This window comes from Notamacropus eugenii, chromosome 3, assembly GCF_028372415.1.
Source record: "Notamacropus eugenii isolate mMacEug1 chromosome 3, mMacEug1.pri_v2, whole genome shotgun sequence".
In the NCBI taxonomy this organism is placed as follows: domain Eukaryota; kingdom Metazoa; phylum Chordata; class Mammalia; order Diprotodontia; family Macropodidae; genus Notamacropus; species Notamacropus eugenii.
Window position 1 is genome coordinate 61,609,753 of NC_092874.1, and position 25,463 is coordinate 61,635,215.

Consider the following 25,463-nt stretch of genomic DNA (forward strand, 5'->3'; position numbering starts at 1 on the left):
TTAAAAATGAAGATTCAAAAATAATGATACTCAAGTCTTACAAAATGAATGCTTTTCTATTTGCATTTCCCTAGATCCTATCATTCAGAGTTCATCTAGAAAGTCAGTGTACCCACCATACCTAAACCATTACCTCTTATCTCTTTGTTTACAAAATCTAGTTACATTTAAAAGGTCTAGGAGATTTTTTTTTAAAGCAAATTTGTCGCTTTCATTTTTTTCCCCTTCTTTTTAAACTGGATGACGGCACATCTCAAAACTAAATTGCAGTGTGACAACCAACTTTGGTATTCACTTTGTAAAATCTTATTTTATATTTTTTGATTAATTCTCTTCAGCAGTATTGAAGATTGCTTTTTGTTTTGTTTTGCTCTTAAAACATTTAGCATAGCACCTTAGGTTGGAAATTCACTATAAACCATCTCTCTACAGACATCACTGGGATCAGTCATAACTTTTATATGTAGTTTCTTTTTATCAATTTTAACCCATCATTGGAAAATAACTAATTTTCTGACAATTATTTAAAGTAAAATCTTACTAGATTCTTATTTGATCCCTGACTTACACCAATGTAATATTGCTAACCAGTCACTCCCAAGATGTATACCTGTTGCACATTGTCTCTGCTGAGGTGTATGACCCTTAAGTCATATATGGTGAGAAATTAAGTTATACATAACTAATCCTCAATAGATTACAAGCATCTTTCTGACTCTAAAATGAAACATCAGTTCGTGTCTGCAGGGCAGATTTATAAGACATGGCCTACTTTCATGGTCATTCTGAACTTGGAAGTGTAGTTGTGGATTTACTGATGCTTGTTACCCCAGTTAGAGAGAATAACTCTCCAATACAGAACTGGGATGGGGGAGGGGTTGCAGCTCACTCCTATCCTTTCTGTAAAAAAGGTGAATTGACCTTGTCATAATATTTAAATATGTACCAAAATATTCCTAGAAGAGAAAAAAAAAGGAAATATGGCATTTTAATTAATGAAGCAATGCAATCCAATTCAATAAGCATTGATTAAGGGTTTCCTATGGCAGAGGTATCCCTTGAGATAAGGATAGAGCATGGACCTGGGGCTTCACTGGTAGAGGGATCTCCTGAGGATAAAACTCCCTCCACCAACATGGATTATCATCTTTTCTTATACATTATAATTTATACATTAGAGAGTTGACTAGCGCAGAGATGTCATACATTCAACCTGCTGGCAACATTCCCTTGTGCCCCTGAACTAGATTAAATGGAAAATATTTAACAATATAAATACAAAAATAAATGAAAATACAAAAAAAGACCCACAGAGATAACATTACATTTTAGAACTAAGTGTGGGCAGGTAGAAGGGATTCTTACATATAGATGAGTGCCCCCCATCACTTTTAGTTTGACACCTCTGAGTCTAAAGGACCCAAGGGGTAAGTGATTTAATCTGGGTCACATAGCTATTATGTGTCACTGAGAAGATAAAAGCCAGAAGCTAGACACTACTGACTGTCCAGCAGCTTACATGCCATTGGGACAGAGACATAATATGACTGTATGTCTGTCAACAGACAAATGATAAATAAACACTCTTACATTACTTTGATGTTTACTGGTTTCCATGGCATGCATTACGTCAGGTGGTTCCTTCATATGTGAATAGTCTGATATTCCTTTAGCAGCATCATGTTTCTGTTTGTAGAGAACCTGGAAAACAAAAATACATGCAGATTTTTCCCTTTGTTACATCAAATACTAATCTTTTTAATTTTCATTCAACAAGAACTACAATTTTAAGATTATACAACAGAAAAAATGTTTTCTTTTACACTGGAATTTAACCCCCAAAGATGGAATTTGTTTTAACATCTAACCAAGACGATATCTATGACTCTTTGTTTCCAGTACTAAGGTTTAAATTTCTAATTTTAGCCCTTCAGCTATTACTAAATCTCCCAACAAATGAATGTCCACTAAGATCTACCCCAAATCCTACTTTAATTCAAATCTTAGACCACATATTGGGGAAATCTATAGGATTTGGGGATCTTTCAGGTTATTTCAACACATAACTGGGTCTATCTATATGATGCCAAAATAACCAAAAATGGGAGGTTAGGGAAAAGATCAAGAAAACCATCTGTTTTGCATTGCATAGGCAAGGAAACGATACAGTTCCTGAATTGTTCACCCATCTAAAGATTGTTTTTACCATTATATAGCTACAGTTATGACAGCAGCAAATTCCACACATTCAAGTCAACATCAGAAAAATATATCACCTACAGTAATTTTTCATCTAATTCAATGATCTCCAAGTTTCCAAATTTTTACAGCATCACTAGAATATTTAAAAGATTCTCCACCTAAAAATTTTGGATTAATGAGTCAATATCCAAGTTTATTATGACGAGAGAGATACACATGTTGTAGTCAATTGGGGTTGGATCTTGGAGAGTCAAGTTAGGCTTCAAAATCTACTTCTGATATATCCAAGCTGTGACTCTCTCAGTTCTCCAATCAACCATCTAAAATTGTCAGTTACAAACAAGTTGCCTCTCCACACTGAAAAAAGAGAGTTTCCACACTGGAAGCTCCCCAGTCCGATGAAATCACTGTTATAGAAAATAATATTCTCCATTACTAAATTGTTTAGCTAAGTTGATACCTGTCATATAATTAAAACTAAGTATGAAGGCAAAATATAAAGTAATTAATTGTGCTGATATTTTTAAAATTTGGGCAAAAGAACTGTAGATGGCAATCAGTACCTGCTAAAACTTAGCATTATCTTAAAGGTATTTTTCTTCTTTCATAGTACCGAGTAATTCCAATATCTTATCATTTCAACAGACTTCTGCAAATGCTATGTGATGAACATCACATTTTACTGTAAAATGATATAATACATTACTTACAATAAAAAATGAGACTGTGAAGAGAAAATAAGGGATAGAAAACATACATTTTCAATAAATTTGTATAACAGGCCATAATTATGAAAGAAAATAGAAAATAATGGAATACAAGCAGATAATCATTTTGCTTATTGAGACAAAAAAAAATCCTTTCCAACTCAAAATCTGTGATCACATGAACCATGTTCTTATGATTGTGAACAGAGCAACAAAGAACCATAAAGGAAGGAATCCCACCACCATCACCATCAATGCTCTTTTTAGGAAAGAAGGCATTAAAAATCAGGGTCAGGGAATACAGCAGGGCAGATCAAAGTGTCTGGTCTCAAGGCAAAACACCCCATAGGAAAGAAAAATTTGACTGAAGGACAAAAAAAGAAGGGCAACATATTCTCCCCTAAAATAGCCCATGGTGTCATGAGTATGCCTAGAACTGGAATCCCTTGGGACACCTATTAGGAGGGTTACTTAACAGATGTGAACTGAATGAATATCCAGTACAGGAGACTAAAAAGAAGTCAAATAGACCATAGGAAAACCAAGAGAAAGGTATGTCATGAGAACCTAGAGAGGAAAGAGGATCAAGGAGAAGGTGGAGATCAAAAGTAACAAAGGCTGCAGGGAGGTCAAGAAGGATGCAGATGGGGTAAAAGGGATATCAGATATGACAATTAAGAAATCATTAGAACTTTGGGGAGAGGAGTTTATGTAACTGATTGCTGGAGCTTTATTCAAAGGCTTTCCACCATGGAAGGACCTCCTGGAACTTGTGCGGAATTGGCATTGGTCTTCAAAAACCAAGGTTCACTTCCATGCTGCCTGGAAGCACTGCAGTAAAACTTTTAACAGACTACTGGACTAGACAGATCATATGCTGAACACTCTACAGCATGCCTTATTTGGAACAAAGTCCCAGAAAAAGTCATATAAAATATTTAGATTAACAGCAGAAGGATGACAAAGATTCACAGATAAGTTCATAATGTTTAAGTGATATATGATAGTTCTTCCATATGTTGAATCTAAAATACCTTCTTTTTAATTATTGTTGTCATTTCTTATCTGTTGTGTTTATTATTTTGATTTTCTTTTATTTATATTAAATGAATCCATGGCTACAAACCAAAGGAAAATGAAAAACCTATTGCTAGCTGTACAGTCAAGCTGGATAAGTCAAGAATCTAAATATCTTGGATCAATTTTACACTGTCCAGACATATCAGGAAACTCCTCAAAGTTAATAAATATTTGTTGAATTTTTAAAGTGAACTTTGAACTTCACTTTGGCAAGATATTAGCAAGACTTATAATTCCAAGACTTCAGAATGGAAAGGAAATGGAATGCCATTTCCTGGTTAAGGTCAAGGATGACATTTCATTTATCTTTGTGTCCCACAAAGAACATGATCGATAATAGACAGACAGACAGACAGACAGACAGACAGACAGACAGATAGATAGATAGATAGATAGATAGATAGATAGATAGATAGATAGATAGATAGATAGATGGATAGATAGATAGATAGGATAGATGGGTGGATGGATGGATGGATGGATGGATGGATGGATGGATGGATGGATGGATGGATGGACAGATATAGATAGATGGATGATAGATTGAGATATATACTTATATATTACATATCTACATCACACTATACCAACCATCTATATGCATATTTCATCAGTCAGTATTAAGCACCAATTGTATATGTGTGCATATATATATAATTGGTGCTTAATAAATATTTAGTGATGAAATTGTCATTGAAAACAGTACAAATTAGAAGTCTTGAAGAGGAATGAATAGAGTGCTAGGTTTGGAATCCAGAACAGCTGGGTTTAAATCCCACCTCTGATACTGACTAGTTATATAAGGCTGGGCAACCAAGTCCCTCAGCCTTTGTGTGCCACAAGTTACTCCTAAGAACTTATTCACTGTCTAATAGAATGGTTGAGATCTGCATTGATGGAAGGAGTTCTCACACTGAGAATTCCTTATGCTAGCAAAATCACAAAAGCTTTGGACATCCACAGCTTAATCTCAAAGGACATCACTGCAGAATGCCATAAGGTCATAGCCCTCTTCTGATGTTCTTTGGAGTAATTCCTGACTGTTTCTGAAGGACCCTCTAACCTCTAGTTTGAATGCCTTTGTTTGGTCTCTGAATTCGCAATCCCACCCTCTGGTTGGAGGTCACACTTATCTGCTTATTCTTTCTTTCTTTTTTCTCTTGCATTCAGGAAAAGTTTTCTTGTGTTGACTACTATTTCTAGTACAACATCATACACAATATCAACCAGTGCTTTGGGTAGCTACTGGAGCCAACTTTTCTCCTAAAAACCATTCATAACCAAACATAGCATGTATCTAAAACCATGATTAAGAACTCAAAGCAAGATTATGGTAATATTGCTCATTCTTCATTTCTTTGAGGCACTAAGTGTTTTCATTCCTGAATCTTTAATATTTAAAGAACTTAAAAAATATTATTTGAGTTTTTTGTTCTGTTTTTACTAGCAAAGCATAATATATTAAGAGTAAGGGTATTTAGATCCTAGTTCCAGCACTGCCTCTAACATCTCTGAACTTAAGTTTCCTTGTCTATAAAATAAGGGAGCTTGACCAAATGCTCTTAGACTCCCAACTTTATGACTTCATTTCATCATCTAAATTCTGAAATTTTGCTTATATATTTGAAATGTTTATACTACTTTGGTTTCAAACCATAAAGGGGTATTGACTTGGCCAAAGTGAAGGAAAACATTCTGTTTTAATTTTCTCAGTTTGGTGTGGGACCTTAGAGGCTGAGTAGTCATTGCTCTTACACGACTGTGGTTAGGCATGCGTTTCAGAATTTTTGCTTCATAAATCTCAAATTCAGTTCCTAGCACTCAGCTCTAATCTTCCAACTTAAGCTAAGGAGACATAGGCTATATCTGTGTGAGGGAACTGGATGAAATTGGAATAGTCATTTAAGAATGGAAGCCATTCCTAAGGGATGAGAACTTTTTCAAGATGGCAGACACTCAAGGTTTAGTTTTCAACCAAGGCAGTGGGAAATACAAGATTTGCCCTACAAAGACAGGAAAAGATGACAGTCTTAATCACAACCCTAAGACCTATTTGCAACTGATTGCCCTAAGATTTTATCATATCAGAACTAAAGAGTGAAAAAAAAATCTGAGTTTTACAGGATTTTTCAAAATGTCTATGCAGAAATGAAATTTCTAGAACATTTACATGCATTTTGACATTGTATAAATAACCAGTATAAGGTTGTTCACACAATGGACATATAAAAATGAAAAGCTTTTTTGTTAAGGTTTACGAGTTTTCTTGGAAAAATTATTATAGTATGTGACTTAAAAAGAATTAATTCCAAATAATTATAAAAGAATAATAACCCATGAAAGTTGAAATTATTAAGCTTTTTAAAGAGGAGAACAAGGTCATTAAAGAAAATGAACATGGATCTATTAAGAGAAGATAAGAGTTGGATATGAATGAAAAGCACTTTACAAATCTTAAAGCTCTACATGAACATGTGCTGTTTTGGACTTGACCTGTGATTTTATTGATATAGGTAACTTCTGGATGAAGAAACTCACTCTCCCAATGCAACTCAATAGCCTTAGATAAAAAGTGGGCTATAGAATGCTAAGAAGTCGCTAGATTTTCCCAGGATCCTCAGCCAGTATGTATCAGAGTAGAGACTTGAAAAGAGCTCTCCCAGGTTCTCAGGCCAGCTCTCTAATCAGTCTCCCATAAAGGTTACCATATATTATTGTTACTTGGAATAGAAAATAAAAGGATAAGAATTAAAAGAGGAAAAACATTTTATATAGACATTAGAATTAGAAAAAGTAGGCTTGAATTGCAATGATAGAAAATTTGATTAACCAAAATGAAGAGCTATCTGGCATTTTCTCTACCAAGCTGGAGATCTTTAAAAAAAGAAAGAAGGAAGGAAGGAAGGAAGGAAGGAAGGAAGGAAGGAAGGAAGGAAGGAAGGAAGGAAGGAAGGAAGGAATAACAAATATGCAGGTTTCCTATAAATAAAAATTTAATGGAATACTTAGTAAAGGATTCTTCCAAGAATTATATCATTATTTTAGGTCAAATGAGATAACATCCATAAAAAGCAGTTAGCACAGTGTCTGGCACACAGTAGGCACCATATATATATAAATGTTTATTCTCTTACCTTCTGTATAAAATTATACACACACATGCTATATAAATATCTATGGAAAAAATGTTTATAACCAATTGCTAACTTGGCTTTCTTTTCTACATCAATATAGTTCTACAGCATGAACTAAGTTGTTTGAGAAGAGGTGGGTTTTTTTTTTTTATCATTCAGGTAGCATTTTGTTCTACTTCAGTTTTCTCTGGAACTCCAAAATTCTCTTGATTTCTCATTCAAGGTACACACACACACACACACACGCACACACACATGCGCACACACACACATATATAAAATACTATATGCATTAACTGACTTAACTTTTCCAAAAATTGTTGATTAATCCATGTTCTTCCTTGGTCTCTTGTTCATAGAAAAAAGTTATTTGAATCACAATTTTACACATTTGAAAACTGAGGCATAAAAAGCTAATTAACAAAAGTATGTACATCCAGGGGCAGCTAAATGGCACAGTAGATAGGGTGCTGGACCTAGAGTCAGGAGGAGTCATCTTCATGTGTTCAAATCTGGCCTCAGACACTTCCTAGTTTGTATGACCCTGACAAGTTACTTAACTTGGTTTGCTTCATCTTCCTCATCTGTAAAATGAACTGGAGAAGGAAATGGCAAACCACTCCAGTATCTGTCAAGAAAGACCCCAAAAAGGAGTCATAGCCAGATATGGCAGAATCCAATAAATTATTGGAATCAGCCTAGTCATTTTTCCCAGTACCATACCATGAAGAAAGAAGAATGGAATAGTATCTAGAAGGTGAGTTAAGAAGAAATGATGCTACCTTTGACACATACTAGCTGCGTAAGCAGGGACAAATCACTTATTCTCCGTGTTCCAGGCAACTCTATAATAGACCATAAGTAAAATACAAGAGGATGATGTGTAATAGTGGAGGATGCTTTATGAGATTTCCCTACAGCAATGAATACCACCATACCACCTCCATGTCTCCACACAAAATATTAAATAAATTAATGTATGTATATACATACACACATTTATATGTATATATATAAACACAAATACATATATGCAAAATATTATTCACTAAGGAAAATACAAATCATAATTTTTGAAGGTCATTGACTCATTAAGCAAACTGACACCACTTCACACACACACACACACACACACACACACACAGAATTCACAAAGTGGTGAAAACCGTGTTGGTCCCAAAATAGTGTTTAAAGATCTGAAAATGTTACCTTTGTTGAAAAATAACAAGAAAAGGATTTGCTTCTATTTTGTAGTTATTGCTTAATTGTTTCTTGTCATCTATATGAAGGGCAACATATAATTATTTGTTTTATACAGTAGCCTATATCAGCAAGTGGATAGATGACCAGATGTTGGTGGTAAAAATAAAGTGTGTATTAGTCATGGTCAGGGATATAGAACCTCAATCTTATATATTTTTAGCTTCACAGCCTGTATCTGAGATTTCTTTACTGCTGACTTAAGTAGAGGCTGGATTTTATAATTACTAAGTACTAAAAGATGTGCTGGAAATGATACCAAGGCTCAACATTTAAAAAGAATTATCTGTTTTCAAAGCTATGAAACAAACTAGGCATTCCCTGCCAAAAAAAAAAAAAAAAAAACCAACAGTGGGGATAAAATGGAGGAAAAAAAGTGGTCTGTCTACAGAGGATTTTAAACTGTTTGCTGGTGTCAAGGCTGAGGTGGGGGAAAGAAAGTCAGGTAAACTTATCATCCAAGGGTCTTGAAAGTAGGTCCATCTCCAAGGAAGAGTTAGGAACTCCTGATAAGATTGTGAACCAATGAAGAGGAGGAAAGCTCTTCACTGAAAGGTAAAGGGTCACAGAGATAATCAAAGAGTTAGAGAAAAGATGAAAGGAACTGATGATTTGTCCTAGAAAACAGAAGATCAGAAACATATTCAGGGCTCTTGATCTTATTTATATATCCATTTCACAGACACAGACACTTACTTCACATTGAACCATAAACCATGATAATTTGAATATGATAAAGTTAAAAATAGTGGAAGAACAGAAGAATTAAATGAAAGTGGTGATGAGGAATGGGAAAGTGAATGGGTAATGCCTAGAATTTCAGTTTTACTAGAGATAAAACCATGATCTGTGCCAATGAGGGTGTGTGTTCATGCTTTGTTGTCAAAGAAGACCATGCCATCACAGAAATGATGACATGACTTGCACTTGACTTTGTTTTGAGTGAGGGAGGGCTGTGCAGGTCACCGGCCTCACTTTTCCTCCAGAGTCATCTGGATCCAGTAACCAGATATTCATCAGGATGACTGGAGATGACCCAGGATGAGGCAATTGGGGTTGTGACTTGCCCAAGGTCACACAGCTAGTGAGTTTCAAGTATTTGCGGTGAGATTTGAATTTAGGTTCTCCTGACTCCTGCACTGGTGCTGTATTCACTTCACCACCTTGCTGCCCAATAATGGACCGATCATGGATTTATTAGAATACTGGAATACACTTGTGGAAAAGATAAAGAGACGTGGGCTGTATGATGTGGATAACAGCTAGACCTACAATATCATTGGTATAGGAAAATCCCAGGTACAGAAATGCATGCTATCAATGCAAGGTGATACCTTTTCTGCAATTTGTAACCTTAGGGAGTTGCCTAGAGCACTAACAGTTTAAGCGACTTGCCTAGGATGACAGATGAAGGACTTGACCTTAGATTTTTCTGTCTTCAGTTCCAGATCTCTATCCATTATGCCTTGCTGTCTACCTAGGTAAGCAATGGGACAATTAAATGAATCTAGAACTGGTTAATGGCAGGCTCAAAAGGTAGCTTTCCATTCATTCTAGCAGCTTCTTGACTCATTCTTCCTGATTTGTCTTGACTACAGTCCCAATCGTTCATGATAAGTGGCAACTGCTGAAAAGAAAATAGCAGTTAATGCTTTGATGCCAATATAGCAATGAGTCTATTGTGGAATTTTCCTGGAATCTGTCATTGACTTTGGGCTAGATCACATTCTTATCAGAGCTTTGTATAAAGGTACAAATAGCATGATTATAAAGTTGGTAGATGCCATGAAGCTGGGATGAATCACAAACATAATGGATGACTGAGATATGATCCAAAAAGATTCTGACAGGTTGGTGAATGGAGCTGAAGCTGGTGACACGAAATTTACTAGGAACAAATATAAAGTGTAGAGTGATGTTCAAGGTACCAACTTCATAAGTATAAGCTAGATCCATGTTTTATACAGTAGTTTGAAAAGTATCAAGAGGTTTTAGCAGACTGCACGCTCAGTTTGAGTCAAGAGTATAATTAAGAGTATAATAGGACAACCCAAAAAGATGGCATGATCTTCAACTTCACTGAGAGGTCACAGCTTCTAGGACTGGGAAGTGACACAGTACCACTGTACTTTGCCCTCATTAGACCTCAAAGAGAGCACCCTATTCAATTCTAGGCATCACAATTTAAAAATGACATTGACAAACTAGCAAACTTAGAAGAGGGGGCAACCAGAATGATGAAGGTCTTACATTCACATCATATAAGAATCATTTGAAAGAACTGTACATGTTTATCCTAGAGAAGGGATGACTCCAGGAGCACAGAGGTCATGATTGTTGACTTCATGTATTTGAAGGGCCATCATGTGGAAAATGTATTATGCTGTTTGACCCGCATGGGGTAGAAGATGCAAAGAGGTAAATTTAGTTTTGATAATATGAAAAACTTCCTGGGAGCAGAGTTATTCAGAAGTAGAATGTCTTTGGAGGGAGGGAGGTCACCTTTACTGGAGGGCTTCAAGCTGAGGCTAAATAGCACTAGTAGTGTATGTTATGGGAAAACATTTTCAGGTATAGGTTTCCTGTGCTGCTTACAGAGTCTCTTCCAACTCTGAAATTCTGTGCTTCCAAATATGTGGTTGTAAAATATTATAAGGACTTTCCTAGAAGTATGGAATATTTCTCTCCAGAAACAGTCTTTTGAAATAGGAGGTTCATATCTTTTAAGGACAGTTCACAGTGGATATCTTAGGATAGCATCCTTTTCTTGAGAACGGAGAGACTGGAAATGGTGGGAGGGCTTGGGTTAGAGAGCTGTCAGAGGTGCTGGTCGCACAAAGGTATCTGTATCATTTTCAGCGTCTAAAATGTCGGGTTTTATCTAACTGTTGTAGTGCCCTAATCCTCTAGCTTGAAAAGGTCTCAGTGGGAATTTACTGAGACACAAACCTAAGAAATTCAGTAAATATTGATCAGATTAAAGGGCACTGAATTGGAAGTGTAGCGCTAACCATTATATATTTGGCTAAGTTTCTTTGTTTCAGGGCTCCTTGAAAAAAATGGCAAGGTGATCATGACAAGGACAATGACAACCATGATGATGATGATGACGACGATTGTGATGATGACAATGATGGTGACAATGACAACAATGATGATTGATGGTGATGATGATATCGTACGTAGCAAGTTATATTTTAAAAAGTAATTTCTCCATGCTATCTTTAAGGAAACTCGTATGTATGGGATTCCAATGTGTCATCTGACCACAAAGCATCACTGAATGAATCTTGTGACAAAAAAAACCCACTTCCTCTACCTGAAATAATCATGTGTATATTTATTTTTTTAAAAATAGATACAAATACATGCACCATTGGTCTTGACTGTCACTCGACTTTGGATACTCGTTTTTAAAAACAATTCCATTTACTCGTGGCAAATAATCATTATGTATATAATTACGTAAATGTTTGTTCATTTTAAATCATTTTTGTTGGATTATGTCTTTTGCTTTCCATGATCAGATAACAGTCTTGAAAAATTTTACCTTGCTCTGAAGCTGTGAAACTTCTCTTGCAAATACACTGTCAATTGTGGCTGGCATCTGCTTATACAGAGAATTGGAAAGATCTGCCTTGATGGTGCCTTTGTACTTTGCCTGGTGAAACAGAAGAAAAAAAATATTTATATCTTTTGCCAGGAAGAGGATTAATAGAACCATTCTACTGGAATTGAACTGAAGATCAAAAATTAAAAAAACAACTTCCAAGACTTCCAGAAACCTTTAGGCAAGGTATTAAGAGATGGATGATAAATGAATTCAAGAGATTATGGAGACAGCTTTGAATGAAGCAAGCAAGGAAATAAAAATGTTGCTATTTCCATTAATTCTCTGCAAATTTCAATAAGCAAAATTATCTATGTATTTGCAGGTTTAAGGATGTTTGCACATTTTGGGCAGTGGTGAAACAAAAACCAGAATAATGGGACATAAGAATTTTTGAGCAAGTGAAAGTTATTAAAATTCACTAGAAAAGACCTAAATACAAAGACCAGAATAACTAATTTATATAATAACTAATAATTAAATTCTTTCTATCCACAGCCTTTAAAAAACAATGCTGTGAATTCTCCACATTCAGTGTTTGATTCTACCAAGGCAGAATGACACCCACACACATAACTTCCTCCTGGCAAGAGTAGGTAAAATATCAACCCAACAGATTGCCTACTCCCATTTTCTACTCCAGAGCAAAATGATTCAGAAGAAAGAAGCAAGTCATATTTTACAAATTTTTGTAAAAATAATTACATATCACAATAACAAAATTCATTCACTAGAAAAGTACATGGCAGAACAGTTGCATTACAGATGAGGAAACACTAATTAAACAACAAATATTTGCTAATAGCAACTAGATAATATAGCATATACAGTTCTAGACTTTGACCCATTTCATTTCCAACCTGAGCTGGTTCTGCACTCCTTAGGGGATTCAGTGGGTAGAATGTCAACAGGGAAAGGGATAGACGACATTTCAGGTACACTGAAAGGTGTGAACAGACAGAGAGGTGAATCAACCCAGGGGATATATGGCTGGCAAAAATTTTTTTTAGAGACCAAAATGCCACCTCCTCCCTGAAGCCTTCTCTTTTTAGCAGCTACCTTCCTCCCATGACATCTCATAGCTATTTTATGGCATCATGTAATATTGTACATCAATTATCTGTATTGGTGTTTTATCCCTCTATTAGACAATGTCCATAAGGACAAGAATTGTGTTTTATCAAGACTTTGTAGGTCCCATAGAACCCTGTACACAATGGGCGCTTAACGACTGAAGGAATTTCATTCCTTTTCATACTAAGCTCCAAAGAAACTAAACAACTCCTCTCCTTTTCTTCTTCTCTCCTTCCACTTATTTTCATGCCTTTATTCATGCAGTCTTTCATGTTTGGAATAAAACAGGCCCATCTATGCCTATTTTTCTTCCTTTTTCTTCATGGCCCAATTCCCCAATCATCATCCCTTCCCCCAATTAAAATGAATCTCTCCTTCCTCAAATTTCTCATAGTACTTTTCTTGGAACTCTCTTATAAATTTAAAATGTCCTGCCCCCTAACACCCCCCCCCCCACAACCCCTTCTGGTCCTACATTTCATACCTTTCAATTTCACTTAAATTTCAATTCATACCTTCCTTTTCCCCACTATTGAACTGTAAACCCCCTGAGGACAAGAACAATGACATTTTTGTCTCTATATCTCCAGCACAGTAGCCAGAGTAGGCTGTCTATCAGGGTTTGCAGAAATAAGTGGAAAATTTATGCCAAAGACTTCATGTGTATGTGTGTATGCATGCATGTATGTATATATATATAAGTAGATATATGTATGTATATATATGTGTGTGTGCATGTGTATGTGTGTGTATATATATGTATGTGTGTGTATGCATATCAACCTTTGTCCTTTTCCCTCAGAACTTGAAACTGTCCCCAAAACATTTATATCCTTTTTCTATTGCAATTTCTGATAACTACAAGTGGAAAATCAATCCAGTCACTAGATTTTACTGTATTGGCCATTCAACCAGTTCATAATTGTTACTTGTTGGGTTCAATAAATATTTGTTGAATTGACTTTCCTCACATTTAAAAAAAAGTTAAAGAGAGTTAAGTTTTTATTGATCTGAAGGGATCACATAAAATAGCTGTACCAAAATCGATGGGTGTGCTTTTTTCAAGCTCATTCACATTGACATTCAATACTTAAAGCCATTTAATGAGCTTGTTAAGAAAGGAAATAAGGGAGCATTCACAAAGAGCTATGTGGATAACCCATCTGTTCTGTGTGTTACATAAATCCAACAGATCACCAGAGCAAGTCTATGTAAATAATAATGGATTTGAGTAAAAATCTCACATTGCTAAGTTATAATATTATGCAAGTCCTTAGACAGGCCATCTTTATATCCTCCATAGCACCTAATACTCTCATAATAAATGAATGGACTCTATTGATGGGCTAACATTTTCATCACCTTACAAAAATCTGTTAGGGGCAGCATTGCACAGTGGATGGAGAACTAATCTCAGAGACAAGAGGAAAGAAGACTGAGGTTCACATCCAGGCTCTGCCACATGTAGGCTAAGGAACGCTGGACAAATCAGGTGCTCTGTGCAACTCTCCAAAACCCCAACATGCAGAGAAGGTGCCAATGTGCACTGGTAGAGAGCATTCCCTCATTCAGGAGTCGCCCAAGTTTGTGAAATCATAGGTCCTTCTCTCTTTTGCTAGAAAATCTGTATTATCTTCCATTTCCAAGTGAGACCTTTCCCCCACCCTAACCTTTAATAAGATTCTTGAGATCATCATGAGGTATCCTCCAATTTGCAAGTATTTAAAGTTCTTTCATAAAAAATTTTTTTAAATTTTTTCAAAAAAAATTCAAAATTGTTTTTTCATAAAAATTAAAAAAGGATGCAAAGAAACCAGAAAACTAAATGGCAAAGATCAGGAAAAGGGAGAATTTTTGCAGATATGGCATATATTGAAAACTCAAGTGGATTTCTTTTCAAATTGCTACCCAGTTTCTTGTCTATGTCTTGAGAATGTTCTAATTTGCATGATCATAATTTCTAGAGATTCTTCTACAAAAGTTTTTAAAAAGGCAGAAAATAAGACTAAAAAAAAATGAGTGCCTCAGTGGATCTCATTGATGTGGATCCTCCCCCTCCCTCAATGATACTGGTAATACTCTGCACCTTTCCCCAATGGAGCAGGTCAAAAATCCAAAAATGCTCATTCATTGTAACCATGGTTTCTCATCAATTTTTCTTCCAAAGAGGATCCACCAAACATGCTGAAGACCATCGCAGAATCATATCATGCTTCAGTTCTTCAGGGACTGTGATGCTGAAAGTTCACATGCAGCATGTGGTCATCCCAAATGAGAAAAATTACACTACCTCCCATTCTTCCTTCGCATAACTCATACTGCTAGGAAGTCCTTTTTTACATTAAGCCCAAATCTGCATCTTTACACTTCCAACTATTACTTTTAGTTGTCTCTTTGAGAATACTAAGATTAAAGTCAAAAGATTTGGGTTCAAATCTCAATTCTTCTACTTAACACTTGTATAATCATGTCACATCAGTGAGCCTCAGTTTCTTTACCTTTAAAATGAGTCATGTAAACAAAAATGGACTGCTTTGGGACATAATGTGATTCTTCTCACTTAGAGTGACCATGTGCATCATGCCACCTGTCAGTGATGGAATGCTTTTTCAGGAGTAAGTGGGATCACTGGATAGACAATGAAGTCTCTTTTGATTCTGTGAACTTTAGCAGCACAGTCTCTGAAGGGTTGAAGTATCAAATGATTCTGCAATAGCCTTCAGCGTGTTCAGTGGATCCCCTTCAGGAGAAATATTGATGAGAGGCCATGGATAAAAGTCATGCACAATGAATAAGCATTTGGGGTTTTGACCTGCACCATTGGGGGAGGGTGCAGAGTATTAAGAGTGATGACTTATGTACGAGAAGTGTCATGAGATATCCTCAAGAGCACTCTTTAAGGTCTGGGAAAGAAAGTGTGTCAATCATATAGAAAGAATAGAAGAAACAAGCAAATAAAATAGTTGGATCTCCTGAGTGTTATATTTATATTCAACAAATATTAAAATATCTAGAGGAATCCCTGAAGCTCAAAGTGTAGATGATATGGAGGAGAAGTGGACTAGGCAGTACAGTGGTAGAATTGGCACTAGAATCAGTAAAACTCAAGTTCAAATCTCACCTTAGACACTTACTAGAAAGCTGACTCTGGGCTAGTCACTTAACTTCTCATAGCCTCAGTTTCCTCATCTGTAAAATAAAGGGGGTTGTCTTGGTGGCCCCTAAAGTTCCTTGCTGCTCTAAATCTGTGATCCTATAAAAATTATTTGATAAGAGGACATGGATGGATTTTGATCTAATGAAAGCATACTTTTCTTATATATTACATTAGGAAATATCATGCATATATAAGAGGTCTTAGTAACAAAACCAACATCATTAGAATGGAATAAAATACGTGTCTAGCATATTTTTTCATTGTCCACTGATAATTTCTGCCAGTAGGTGACAATACGCAACTAACACTATGAAGTGATAGTAGTGATTACTATTTCTCAGAGTACCTTAATAATTAAAATGAATTAGTTGCATATTTGCCAACTACTTTAATCCTATACTCATTACTGAAAAATTAAAACGCTCTTAACACATATCTAGTATGAAGCATATCCATCTCTTCGCATTGGCCTACAGAACAACAAATTTGTAATTAAAATGCATGTGGAAAGGTAAATTAATAATGAATGCTAACATAGGTACTTTAGTAATTCAATATAAAATCTCAGAAGTACTATTTAAATTAATATTAACACGGATTACAAGTCTTTAATAGAAAGTTAATCTGATTTTTTTCCAAGTATGTCATCCAACTTCATTGTGAGACTTATGTGTTCATAGGAATGAAACACTCTTATTAATAAAATATTTAATAATTTTCCATTATCTTACCTCAGAAATAAAAGCACCTATATGTTTTACATGGTTTAGCAGAGGGGTGTCAGGTACAAATGTACACTTATCTTTGGACTTTTTATACTCTCCTCTATAGCGAATCTAAAAAACAAAGAAATAAAGCAACATAAGTTTGACCTTAAAGAGAAGAAGACATCTTTTATTACATATTCTTCAACAAAACTGGTAAGAAACTTTTAAAAAATTTCTCAAAGTGCACTCTGCCCACCACTTGCATAAGGATGGCTGGAATTCCTGATCAGAAACTGGAAAAAAACCTGAGAAATCAAGCAAAAATTCTTCAGTTTATAGGTGAGAATACCAGTTAAGATACCGCACTGTCCTTGCCAAATATGCAACAATCTCTATAGCAAACGATAAAAAAGAACAATCATGCCTAGGAACTGGGAGTCATTCTGAAGAGCAATGAGAAAACCCATCTGTGTGAATACATATATATAAAATTTACTTCTTACCAAACCGCACACATACATATATATATACATACATATGTATAAATATATATATATTTGTGCATGTGCATGTATGTATAGTGTATGTAAATTTTATATATTTATAAATGGAGAGATTAATTATATAATTAAACATTTATTAAACACCCAGTATTTGCTTAGGTAGGGGGGAATACGACAGAGATAAACTGGTCCTGTGATTGCAATAATATAGTGAACTCTCTGATAAGAACATTCCTGTCAATGGAGGTCCCCAGCTTATCTACTACTTCTCAAAGAGCTACCTCAAGCACCGATTACTTAAGTGACTTTCCCAGGGTCACACAGTCAGCATGCGTAAGAGGAAGACCTTGAACCCAGATCTCCCTGGATCTAAGCCTAGGTCTCTGTTAACTGGTCTCTCATTCACATGGGGTTCAAAAGATTTCAAACGGTATATCCTCCAGGAACTTACTATCTAGCAAGGGTAAATGAGACACGTGCAAAAAATCTTTAAGTTAAACTATAATTAAGTGCACAGTCAAATAAAATGTTATAAAACATCTAAGATGGGAGGCATTGTTTCTAGTAAGAGGACAGGGAAAATCAAGCAAGGCTTCATGGAAGAAATGGGTTCTAAGGTGAGTCTTTTTTTTTTATTTAACTTTTAACATTTATTTTCACAAAATTTTGGGTTACAAATTTTCTCCCCTTTTATCCCCTCCCCCCCCAAACCCAAGCATTCTAATTGCCCCCGTGACCAATGTGCTCTCCCCTCTATCCTCCCTCCCTGCCCTTGTCTCCATCTTCTCTTTTGTCCTGTAGGGCCAGATAGCTTTCTTGACCCCTTAACCTGTATTTCTTATTTCCCAGTGGTAAGAACATTACATTTGATCCTAACACTTTGAGTTCCAACATATTTAGCTCCCTCCCTCTCCACCCCTTCCCTTTGGAAGACAAGCAATTCAATATAGGCCAAATCTGTGTAGTTTTGCAAATGATTTCCATACTAGTTGTATTGTATAGGACTAACTATATTTCCCTCCATCCTATCCTGTCCCCCATTACTTCTATTCTCATATGATCCTTTCCCTCCCCATGAGTGTCAACCTCGGATTGCATTCTCCTCCCCAAGCCCTCCCCTCCATCCTCCCCCCCACCCTGCTTGTGCCCCTGTCCCCCACTCTCCTGTATTATGAGATAGGTTTTCCTACTAAAATGAGTGTGCATTTTATGCTTTCCTTTGGTGGAATGTGATGAGAGTAGACCTCATGTTTTTCTCTTGCCTCCCCCCTTTATCCCTCCACTAATAAGTCTTTTGCTTGCCTCTTTTATGAGAGATAATTTGCTCCATTCAACTTCTCCCTTTCTCCTCCCAATATTTCTCTCTCACTGCTTGATTTCATTTTTTTTTTTAAGATATGATCCCATCCTCTTCAGTTCCCTCTGTGCACTCTGTCTCTATGTATGTGTGCGTGTGTGCATGTGTGTGTATGTGTACTCCCACCCAGTACCCAGATACTGAAATGTTTCAAGAGTTACAAATATTGTCTTTCCATGTAGGAATGTAAACGGTTCAACTTTAGTAAGTCCCTTATGACTTCTCTTTGCTGTTCACCTTTTCATGGTTCTCTTCATTCTTGTGTTAGAAAGTCAAATTTTCTTTTCAGCTCTGGTCTTTTCATCAAGAAAATTTGAAAATCCTCTATTTCATTGAAAGACCATTTTTTCTCCTGAAGTATTATACTCAGTTTTGCTGGGTAGGTGATTCTTGGTTTTAGTCCTAGTTCCTTTGACATCTGGAATATCCTATTCCATTCCCTTCGATCCCTTAATGTAGAGGGTGCTAGATCTTGTGTTATCCTGATTGTATTTCCACAATACTTGAATTGTTTCTTTCTAGCTGCTTGCAATATTTTCTCTTTCACCTGGGAATTCTGGAATTTGGCCACAATGCTCCTAGGAGTTTCTCTTTTTGGATCTCTTTCATGCGGTGTTCTGTGGATTCCTTGAATATTTATTTTGCCCTCTGGTTCTAGAATCTCAGGGCAGTTTTCCTTGATAATTTCATGGAAGATGATGTCTAGGCTCTTCTTTTGATCATGGTTTTCAGGTAGTCCCAGAATTTTTACATTGTCTCTCCTGATTCTATTTTCCAGGTCAGTTGTTTTTCCAATAAGATATTTCACATTATCTTCCATTTTTCGAATCTTCACGCTGTGTTCTGTGATATCTGTCTTTCTCATAAAGTCCTTAGCGTCCATCTGTGCCATTCCAGTTTTGAAAGATCTATTTTCTTCAGTGAGCTTTTGAATCTCCTTTTCTATTTGGCTAATTCTGCTTTTGAAAGCATTCTTCTCCTCATTGGCCTTTTGAACCTCTTTTGCCAATTGAGTTAGGCTAGTTTTCAAGGTGTTAATTTCTTCAACATTTTTTTGGTTCTCCTTTAGCAGGGAGCTGATCTGCTTTTCATGCTTCTCTTTCATCCCTCTCATTTCTCTTCCCAGTTTTTCCTCCACCTCTCTAACTTGATTTTCAAAATTCTTTTTGAGCTCTTCCATGGCCTGAGCCCATTGGGTGGGCTGGGACACAGAATCCTTGATTTCTGTGTCTTTGCCTGATGGTAAGCATTATTCTTCCTCGTCAGAAAGGAAGGGATGAAGTGTCTTTTCTCCGAGAAAGTACCCTTCAATAGTTTTATTTCTTTTCCCTTTTCTGGGCATTCTCCCCAGCCAGTGGCTTGACCTCTGAATCTAAGGTGAGTCTTAAAGGCATATAAAAACAATGTAAGGTACAGAGAACTGGGAGACAAAGAATCCTTTTCTAGCAGGAAAGAAGGTATATCCAACCATGGAAGCAGAAGAAGAGAAGAAAAGATCAGGGTACATAAAATAGTCCAGGATCGATAGACCACTCCAGTGTACATGAAGGAACTAGTATAAAATCATACTAGAAAGGCAGGTAGGAATCGGGTTTTGGCAGGCTTTGAATGGCAAAGGAGTTTATATTATATCTGATCGTGGAAAACCAATGATAGTTTTAGAGCAGAGTAATGATGTGACATATACATTAGAAAAGCCATTTGGACAGAAGAATGAAGGAACGATTGTACTTAGATAACAAGAAATCCGTTTTCTCTAAGGGGCAGCATAATGAGGTATAATATAACAGTTTTATGCAACGTCATACCATATACAACAAGATTGGTGCTAGGGAGTAAGATTATTATCTGATTCATTGGAAAATCATGTTAGGGAGCGCCTTTGGTCTAATGCAGTTGTATGTCAGGGACATGATTTAACCTACAGGTTAGCCAAATCTGAGAAACAGCAAATCATGTCATCTCAGGCATCTTAACTATGTAATGATTCCTAAAGATAATAAAATTAAATCTGTGAGAAATAGGCCTCTAGGACTATCTTAAGTTTTAGTTGTTTAGCATACTCCTTTATCATATGAAAAAAACATGGGGACTTAAGTATTTGGCAAACAAATTCCTCCCTTTCTCCTCAGATATTAGATATAATTTGGGATTTCTGGAAACCATGAAGCTCAGTAATTAAAGCAATGATGATTGTATAATAAACAATATTACTCTGATATATTAAAGAGAGAAAAACAAGTGACATTATATCACTAAGTGACAACAAAATGACCTGTGATAATGATTAGGCAAATGCTAGACTCATTATTTTTAATCTTGTACCACCACCTTTTTCTTGTCACTTTCACATTCTTCACTGTAGTGTTGTGTGCAGTTATGAAGTGTAGACCTCCTGATAAGCACTGACATAAGTAACTTGTTCAGGACATGAGTACTGGAAAAAGGGTTAAATATTTAACTTCTTTCTCTGTTGAACCGACAAATAGAAAACAGAATTCTTGCACACCCTCATGGTCTCCCCTTCTCCTCTTTCTTTCTCCTCCCTTCTTGTCCCTCATGTTTTAAAAATGGCTTATTTAAAACAACATTGCTATTACTGTATACAACATCCTTGCGGTTCTTCTCATTTTGGTCTACATTATTTTGCACGAGGCTATCCGTGTTTTCCTACGATCAACAAACTCATCGTTTCTTACAGCACAGTAGTATTCCATCACTATCATATATCACAATTTGTTCAGCTATTCCCCAACCGAAGGGCATCCCTGCAATTTCCTCTCATATTGAATATTATAAATATCCAAATAAACTGCAAAGGACCCATGAAGGAAAATTCTTTCTGCATCCATAGAACTAATAAATAGAAGCGTGTGTAGAATGATTTTACACACACACACACACACACACACACACACACATACATATATATATATGTTCACATTTTTGTGTCTAATGGTAGCCATCTCTAGGGTGGGAAGGGTAGAGAGAAAAGAAAAAATTTACATGATAAGTATATTATATATTTTAAAGGAATAGCAAGTTGTACATAATAGATTTGTAGTTTCATGGGTAATCATATTTCTATTTTATAATGTTACAGGAAATGCTTGTGTTTTCACAAATTTAAAAAAGGTTTATAAAAAAAGCATTTCTAATTCTATGATTCCCACCAATTTTTTCCCATTAAAATGAAAAGGAAATAATACCCACATTTCACATGGGTAAAGAATGACATTTATTACTATTATTTTGGTGCCAGAATTAGTGGAATTTCCTTATCTCTAAGTTCAGACCTTTATTTCCAAGGTAAAATAATGAAAACTTATACTTTAATAAGGAGAACATTTCATTTCTACAGACACATTTAAGAAGTAGTAGTAGTAGTAGTAGTAGTAGTAGTAGTAGTAGTAGCAGCAGCAGTAGTCGTAGTAGTTATAGTAGTAGAATGTGCATACTTTCTTTCCTTTCATAAGGAAAGGAGATGGGCATTGGCATGTGAGATATTGCAATATTTCAAAAAAAAAATTTTAACCTATACCTATGATATTATCAGGAAAAAGAATAATTGGTCATTTTGGTCTAAAATGACTGACTTTCTTTAATTGAGTTGACTAGTTACTGACTGAACTAATGAAATCAATGTTTCCAAAAAAAAAAAAAAAAGACACTTGAACCTACAATTCACTACCAGCTTTTAAAAAACAAAAGACTATCATGCAGAGAAAATAAAATTAAATATATAAAGCATAAATAACAAGAAAATACAAAGAGTAGTACAAGTCAGAAATTAGGTAAACAAAAAAGAATATGAGAAGTACCTTATATAAGGAACCTTCAAGGCAATAAGAAAAGGATTTTTAATACATCTGCAGCAGAAACCAAATGAATGCTCAATGGGACCATTTGACTTAGCCATTCAAAATATTCAATCACACATGAACATAAAATAATGCCAAAATTAAACAATTTTTTTTGTTCCAATCCTTATAGAGGGAGTGCTTGGAAATTTTTCATTGCCTTTTTTTTGAGTTTTGGCAAACTGTAGAAATAATAAATGTATGAATAGCAGGAGATGTTTAGAATTATATGGAATCAAATGGAATAAGTTAGTGGATCCATCCTTTTATTAGTACGGATGCCCAGTTCAACAATACAAATTCCTACTCCTTTTGTCCTCCTATCTGTATAACACACCAGAAGATTTCGAAGAGAAGTGAAGATGGAATTGTTAGTTCATAATTGCAAGTGGTCTATGGGCTCTCATCCATAAAAAGGCTTCCAGAATGTCAGCTGGAAATTCCATAATAATGAGATCATATAAACTGATGAAGTTCTTTAACAAAGGATAGGATCACTGGACATCTAAGGAATATTAAATATGCTTTACTGAGGCAAAGACAAAATTATATCTATAAAGCTAAAATTATGCATGAGCTATCTTTTGCAACTGCTGGAGGTAAATAAGAATCAAGAGAAAACAAGGTATTTTTATCTTTTCTTCACTTTCAAAAAAAACTTTGACTCAGTTTTACATTAATTTTTTAAAACTGAGTCACTCTACGAGATTAGAACTGAGAAATATAATAAATATAAACACATATTAAGAAACAGAATTTTAACTAATGGAACCCCACAATAATTCAGAAAATCTGTGTTTAAAGGGACATAAACTATCTCATTTGAAGTGATTCATTCTTTAAGAAAGAAGGTTAATTGAGTATTAACTTTGGATAAGACACTGCAGTAGGCATGATAAAGGCTATAGGAATTAGTAAGGTGTAATCTTAGCACAGTACGGTGGAAATGTATTAGATTTGGGAGCCTCAGATCTAAATTCAAAGCCCAGCTCTAAAACTTGCTGCTTCTGTGACTCTGGGAAAGTATTTTACCATTCTTTAGACCTCATGTTCTTCATCTATAAAAGGACTTGTCGTTCAGTCATGTTTAAGTTGTTTCTGATTCTTCATGAACCTATTTGGGGTTTTCTTGGCAAAGATACTGGAGTAGTTTGCCACTTCCTTCTCTAACTCATTTTACATATGAGGAAACTGAGGCAAACAGGGTTAAGTGACTTGCCTAGGGTCACAGCTAGTAGATGTCTGCAGCTGGATTTGAACTCAGGAATCTTCCTGACTCTAGACCCAGCATTCTATCCACTGAATCATCCAGCTTCCCCATAAAATGACTAGATGACCTATCTCTAAGAGCCCTTTCAATACTATAGTTATAATCCTATAGTACTTGTTCACATAGAAAATAGCATCTATTAGAGGAGAGAAGATTATGACAGCATAAGGTAGAATGTGATGAGTGGTACCAAGAAGGGCAAAACAAGAGCTCTAGGAACCCTAGAACCAGCTTTCATTTTTATTAATGATGTGGAAGGAGGAACACACAGTAAAATTATCAGGTTAGCAACCACCATTGAAGTCTTCCAGGCTCTGAAATGTCAACCGGAGAGAGAAAAACTACAAGATGATCTTGCAAAGATGTGTGAGTGAATAGAAAAGTGAGTTTCTACACTGGTAAGTCTAAAATAACGTAAAGTATACTTGAAAGAAGATGGGTTTTTGAGCTATTATCATTCAGGGAAGAAAGTAGAGAATCACTTTCAATGATAACCTGAAAACATTAACCAGACTGGCTTCTGCAAGCAAAGAACCTGACAAAACCATAGCAATCTTTAGCAATGGCATCATCGAACGAAAACACTTTGAACAGTATATGGGTGCAACAACACCTGGGATATGGTGTACAGTTCACCAAATGCATGAATTATTTTCATCTTATATGTAATATCTACTATCAGGTATTTGGGAAGATTTTAAAGATTTTGCCTTCAATCAAGTCATGTTTTCTACATTGCTGCTTACCTAACTTCAAGGAAGATACAGAATTTGTCAGCTTCTACAGAAAGACAAAGTGACTAAGATGAGACAAGGGTGGCTTTATGATACCAGACTGAAAATGTTAAGACTGCTTAGGCTGAAGATCCAAAGCTAAAGGAATATCATCAGTATCTAGAAAATAATGAAAAGAATGGATAGGATCAACATCTTCTTCATTAAATCCAAAGAAGTCAGAATGTGTGTGATGTGACGATCAGAATTATGAGGTTTAGAGTGAGAAGAGATCACAGAGTGATAGATTGATAGCTGAAAGAGATGTTAGACCTTATACAGTTCAATACCTTCATTTTAGAGGTGAGGAAACTGACTCAATTTCTTCATTTATAAAATGATTAAATGGTGGATTGGGGCTGCTAGATGGCACAGCGGGTAGAGTGTTGAACCTGGAGTCAAGAAGTCTCATCTTTCTGAATTCAAATCTGGTCTCAGACACTTACTAGCTGTGTGTCCCTGGGCAAGTCACTTGACCTTGTTTGTCTCAGTTTACTAATCTGTCAAATGAGATGAGGAGGGAAATAGTAAACCTCTCCAGTATCTCTGCCAAGAAAACCCCAAATGGGGTTATAAAGAGTCAGACATGACTGAAAAAGTCTAAATAACCACAACAAAAAGATGGCATATAATGTCCTGTACAGCTCTAGAGCAATGTCTGACCAAGGACACACAGGTAGTATGGGACAGAGCTTGGACTGGAGCTCTGTTTTTGTGTGGTCAAACTCAGGACTTTTTGGATTGTACAATGCTATCTCACCATTTTAGT

General features: G+C 35.7%; 1 protein-coding gene across 5 annotated transcripts in view; it reads right to left on the reverse strand.

Moving 5' to 3' along the window:
- NEBL (nebulette) overlaps positions 1-25,463 on the reverse strand; it is a 450,583-nt gene that overhangs the window by 110,828 nt on the left and 314,292 nt on the right. For 3 of the 5 annotated variants that reach the window (XM_072651667.1, XM_072651668.1, XM_072651669.1), the window contains 3 exons: positions 16,956-17,060; positions 11,934-12,044; positions 1,591-1,701 (listed from right to left, as the gene is read on the reverse strand). The exons of the other annotated variants lie outside the window; for them this stretch is intronic. In XM_072651667.1, coding sequence (XP_072507768.1) covers positions 1,591-1,701; positions 11,934-12,044; positions 16,956-17,060 — 327 coding nt within the window. The remainder of the gene's footprint in view (positions 1-1,590; positions 1,702-11,933; positions 12,045-16,955; positions 17,061-25,463) is intronic. 5 annotated transcript variants of the gene reach the window in all.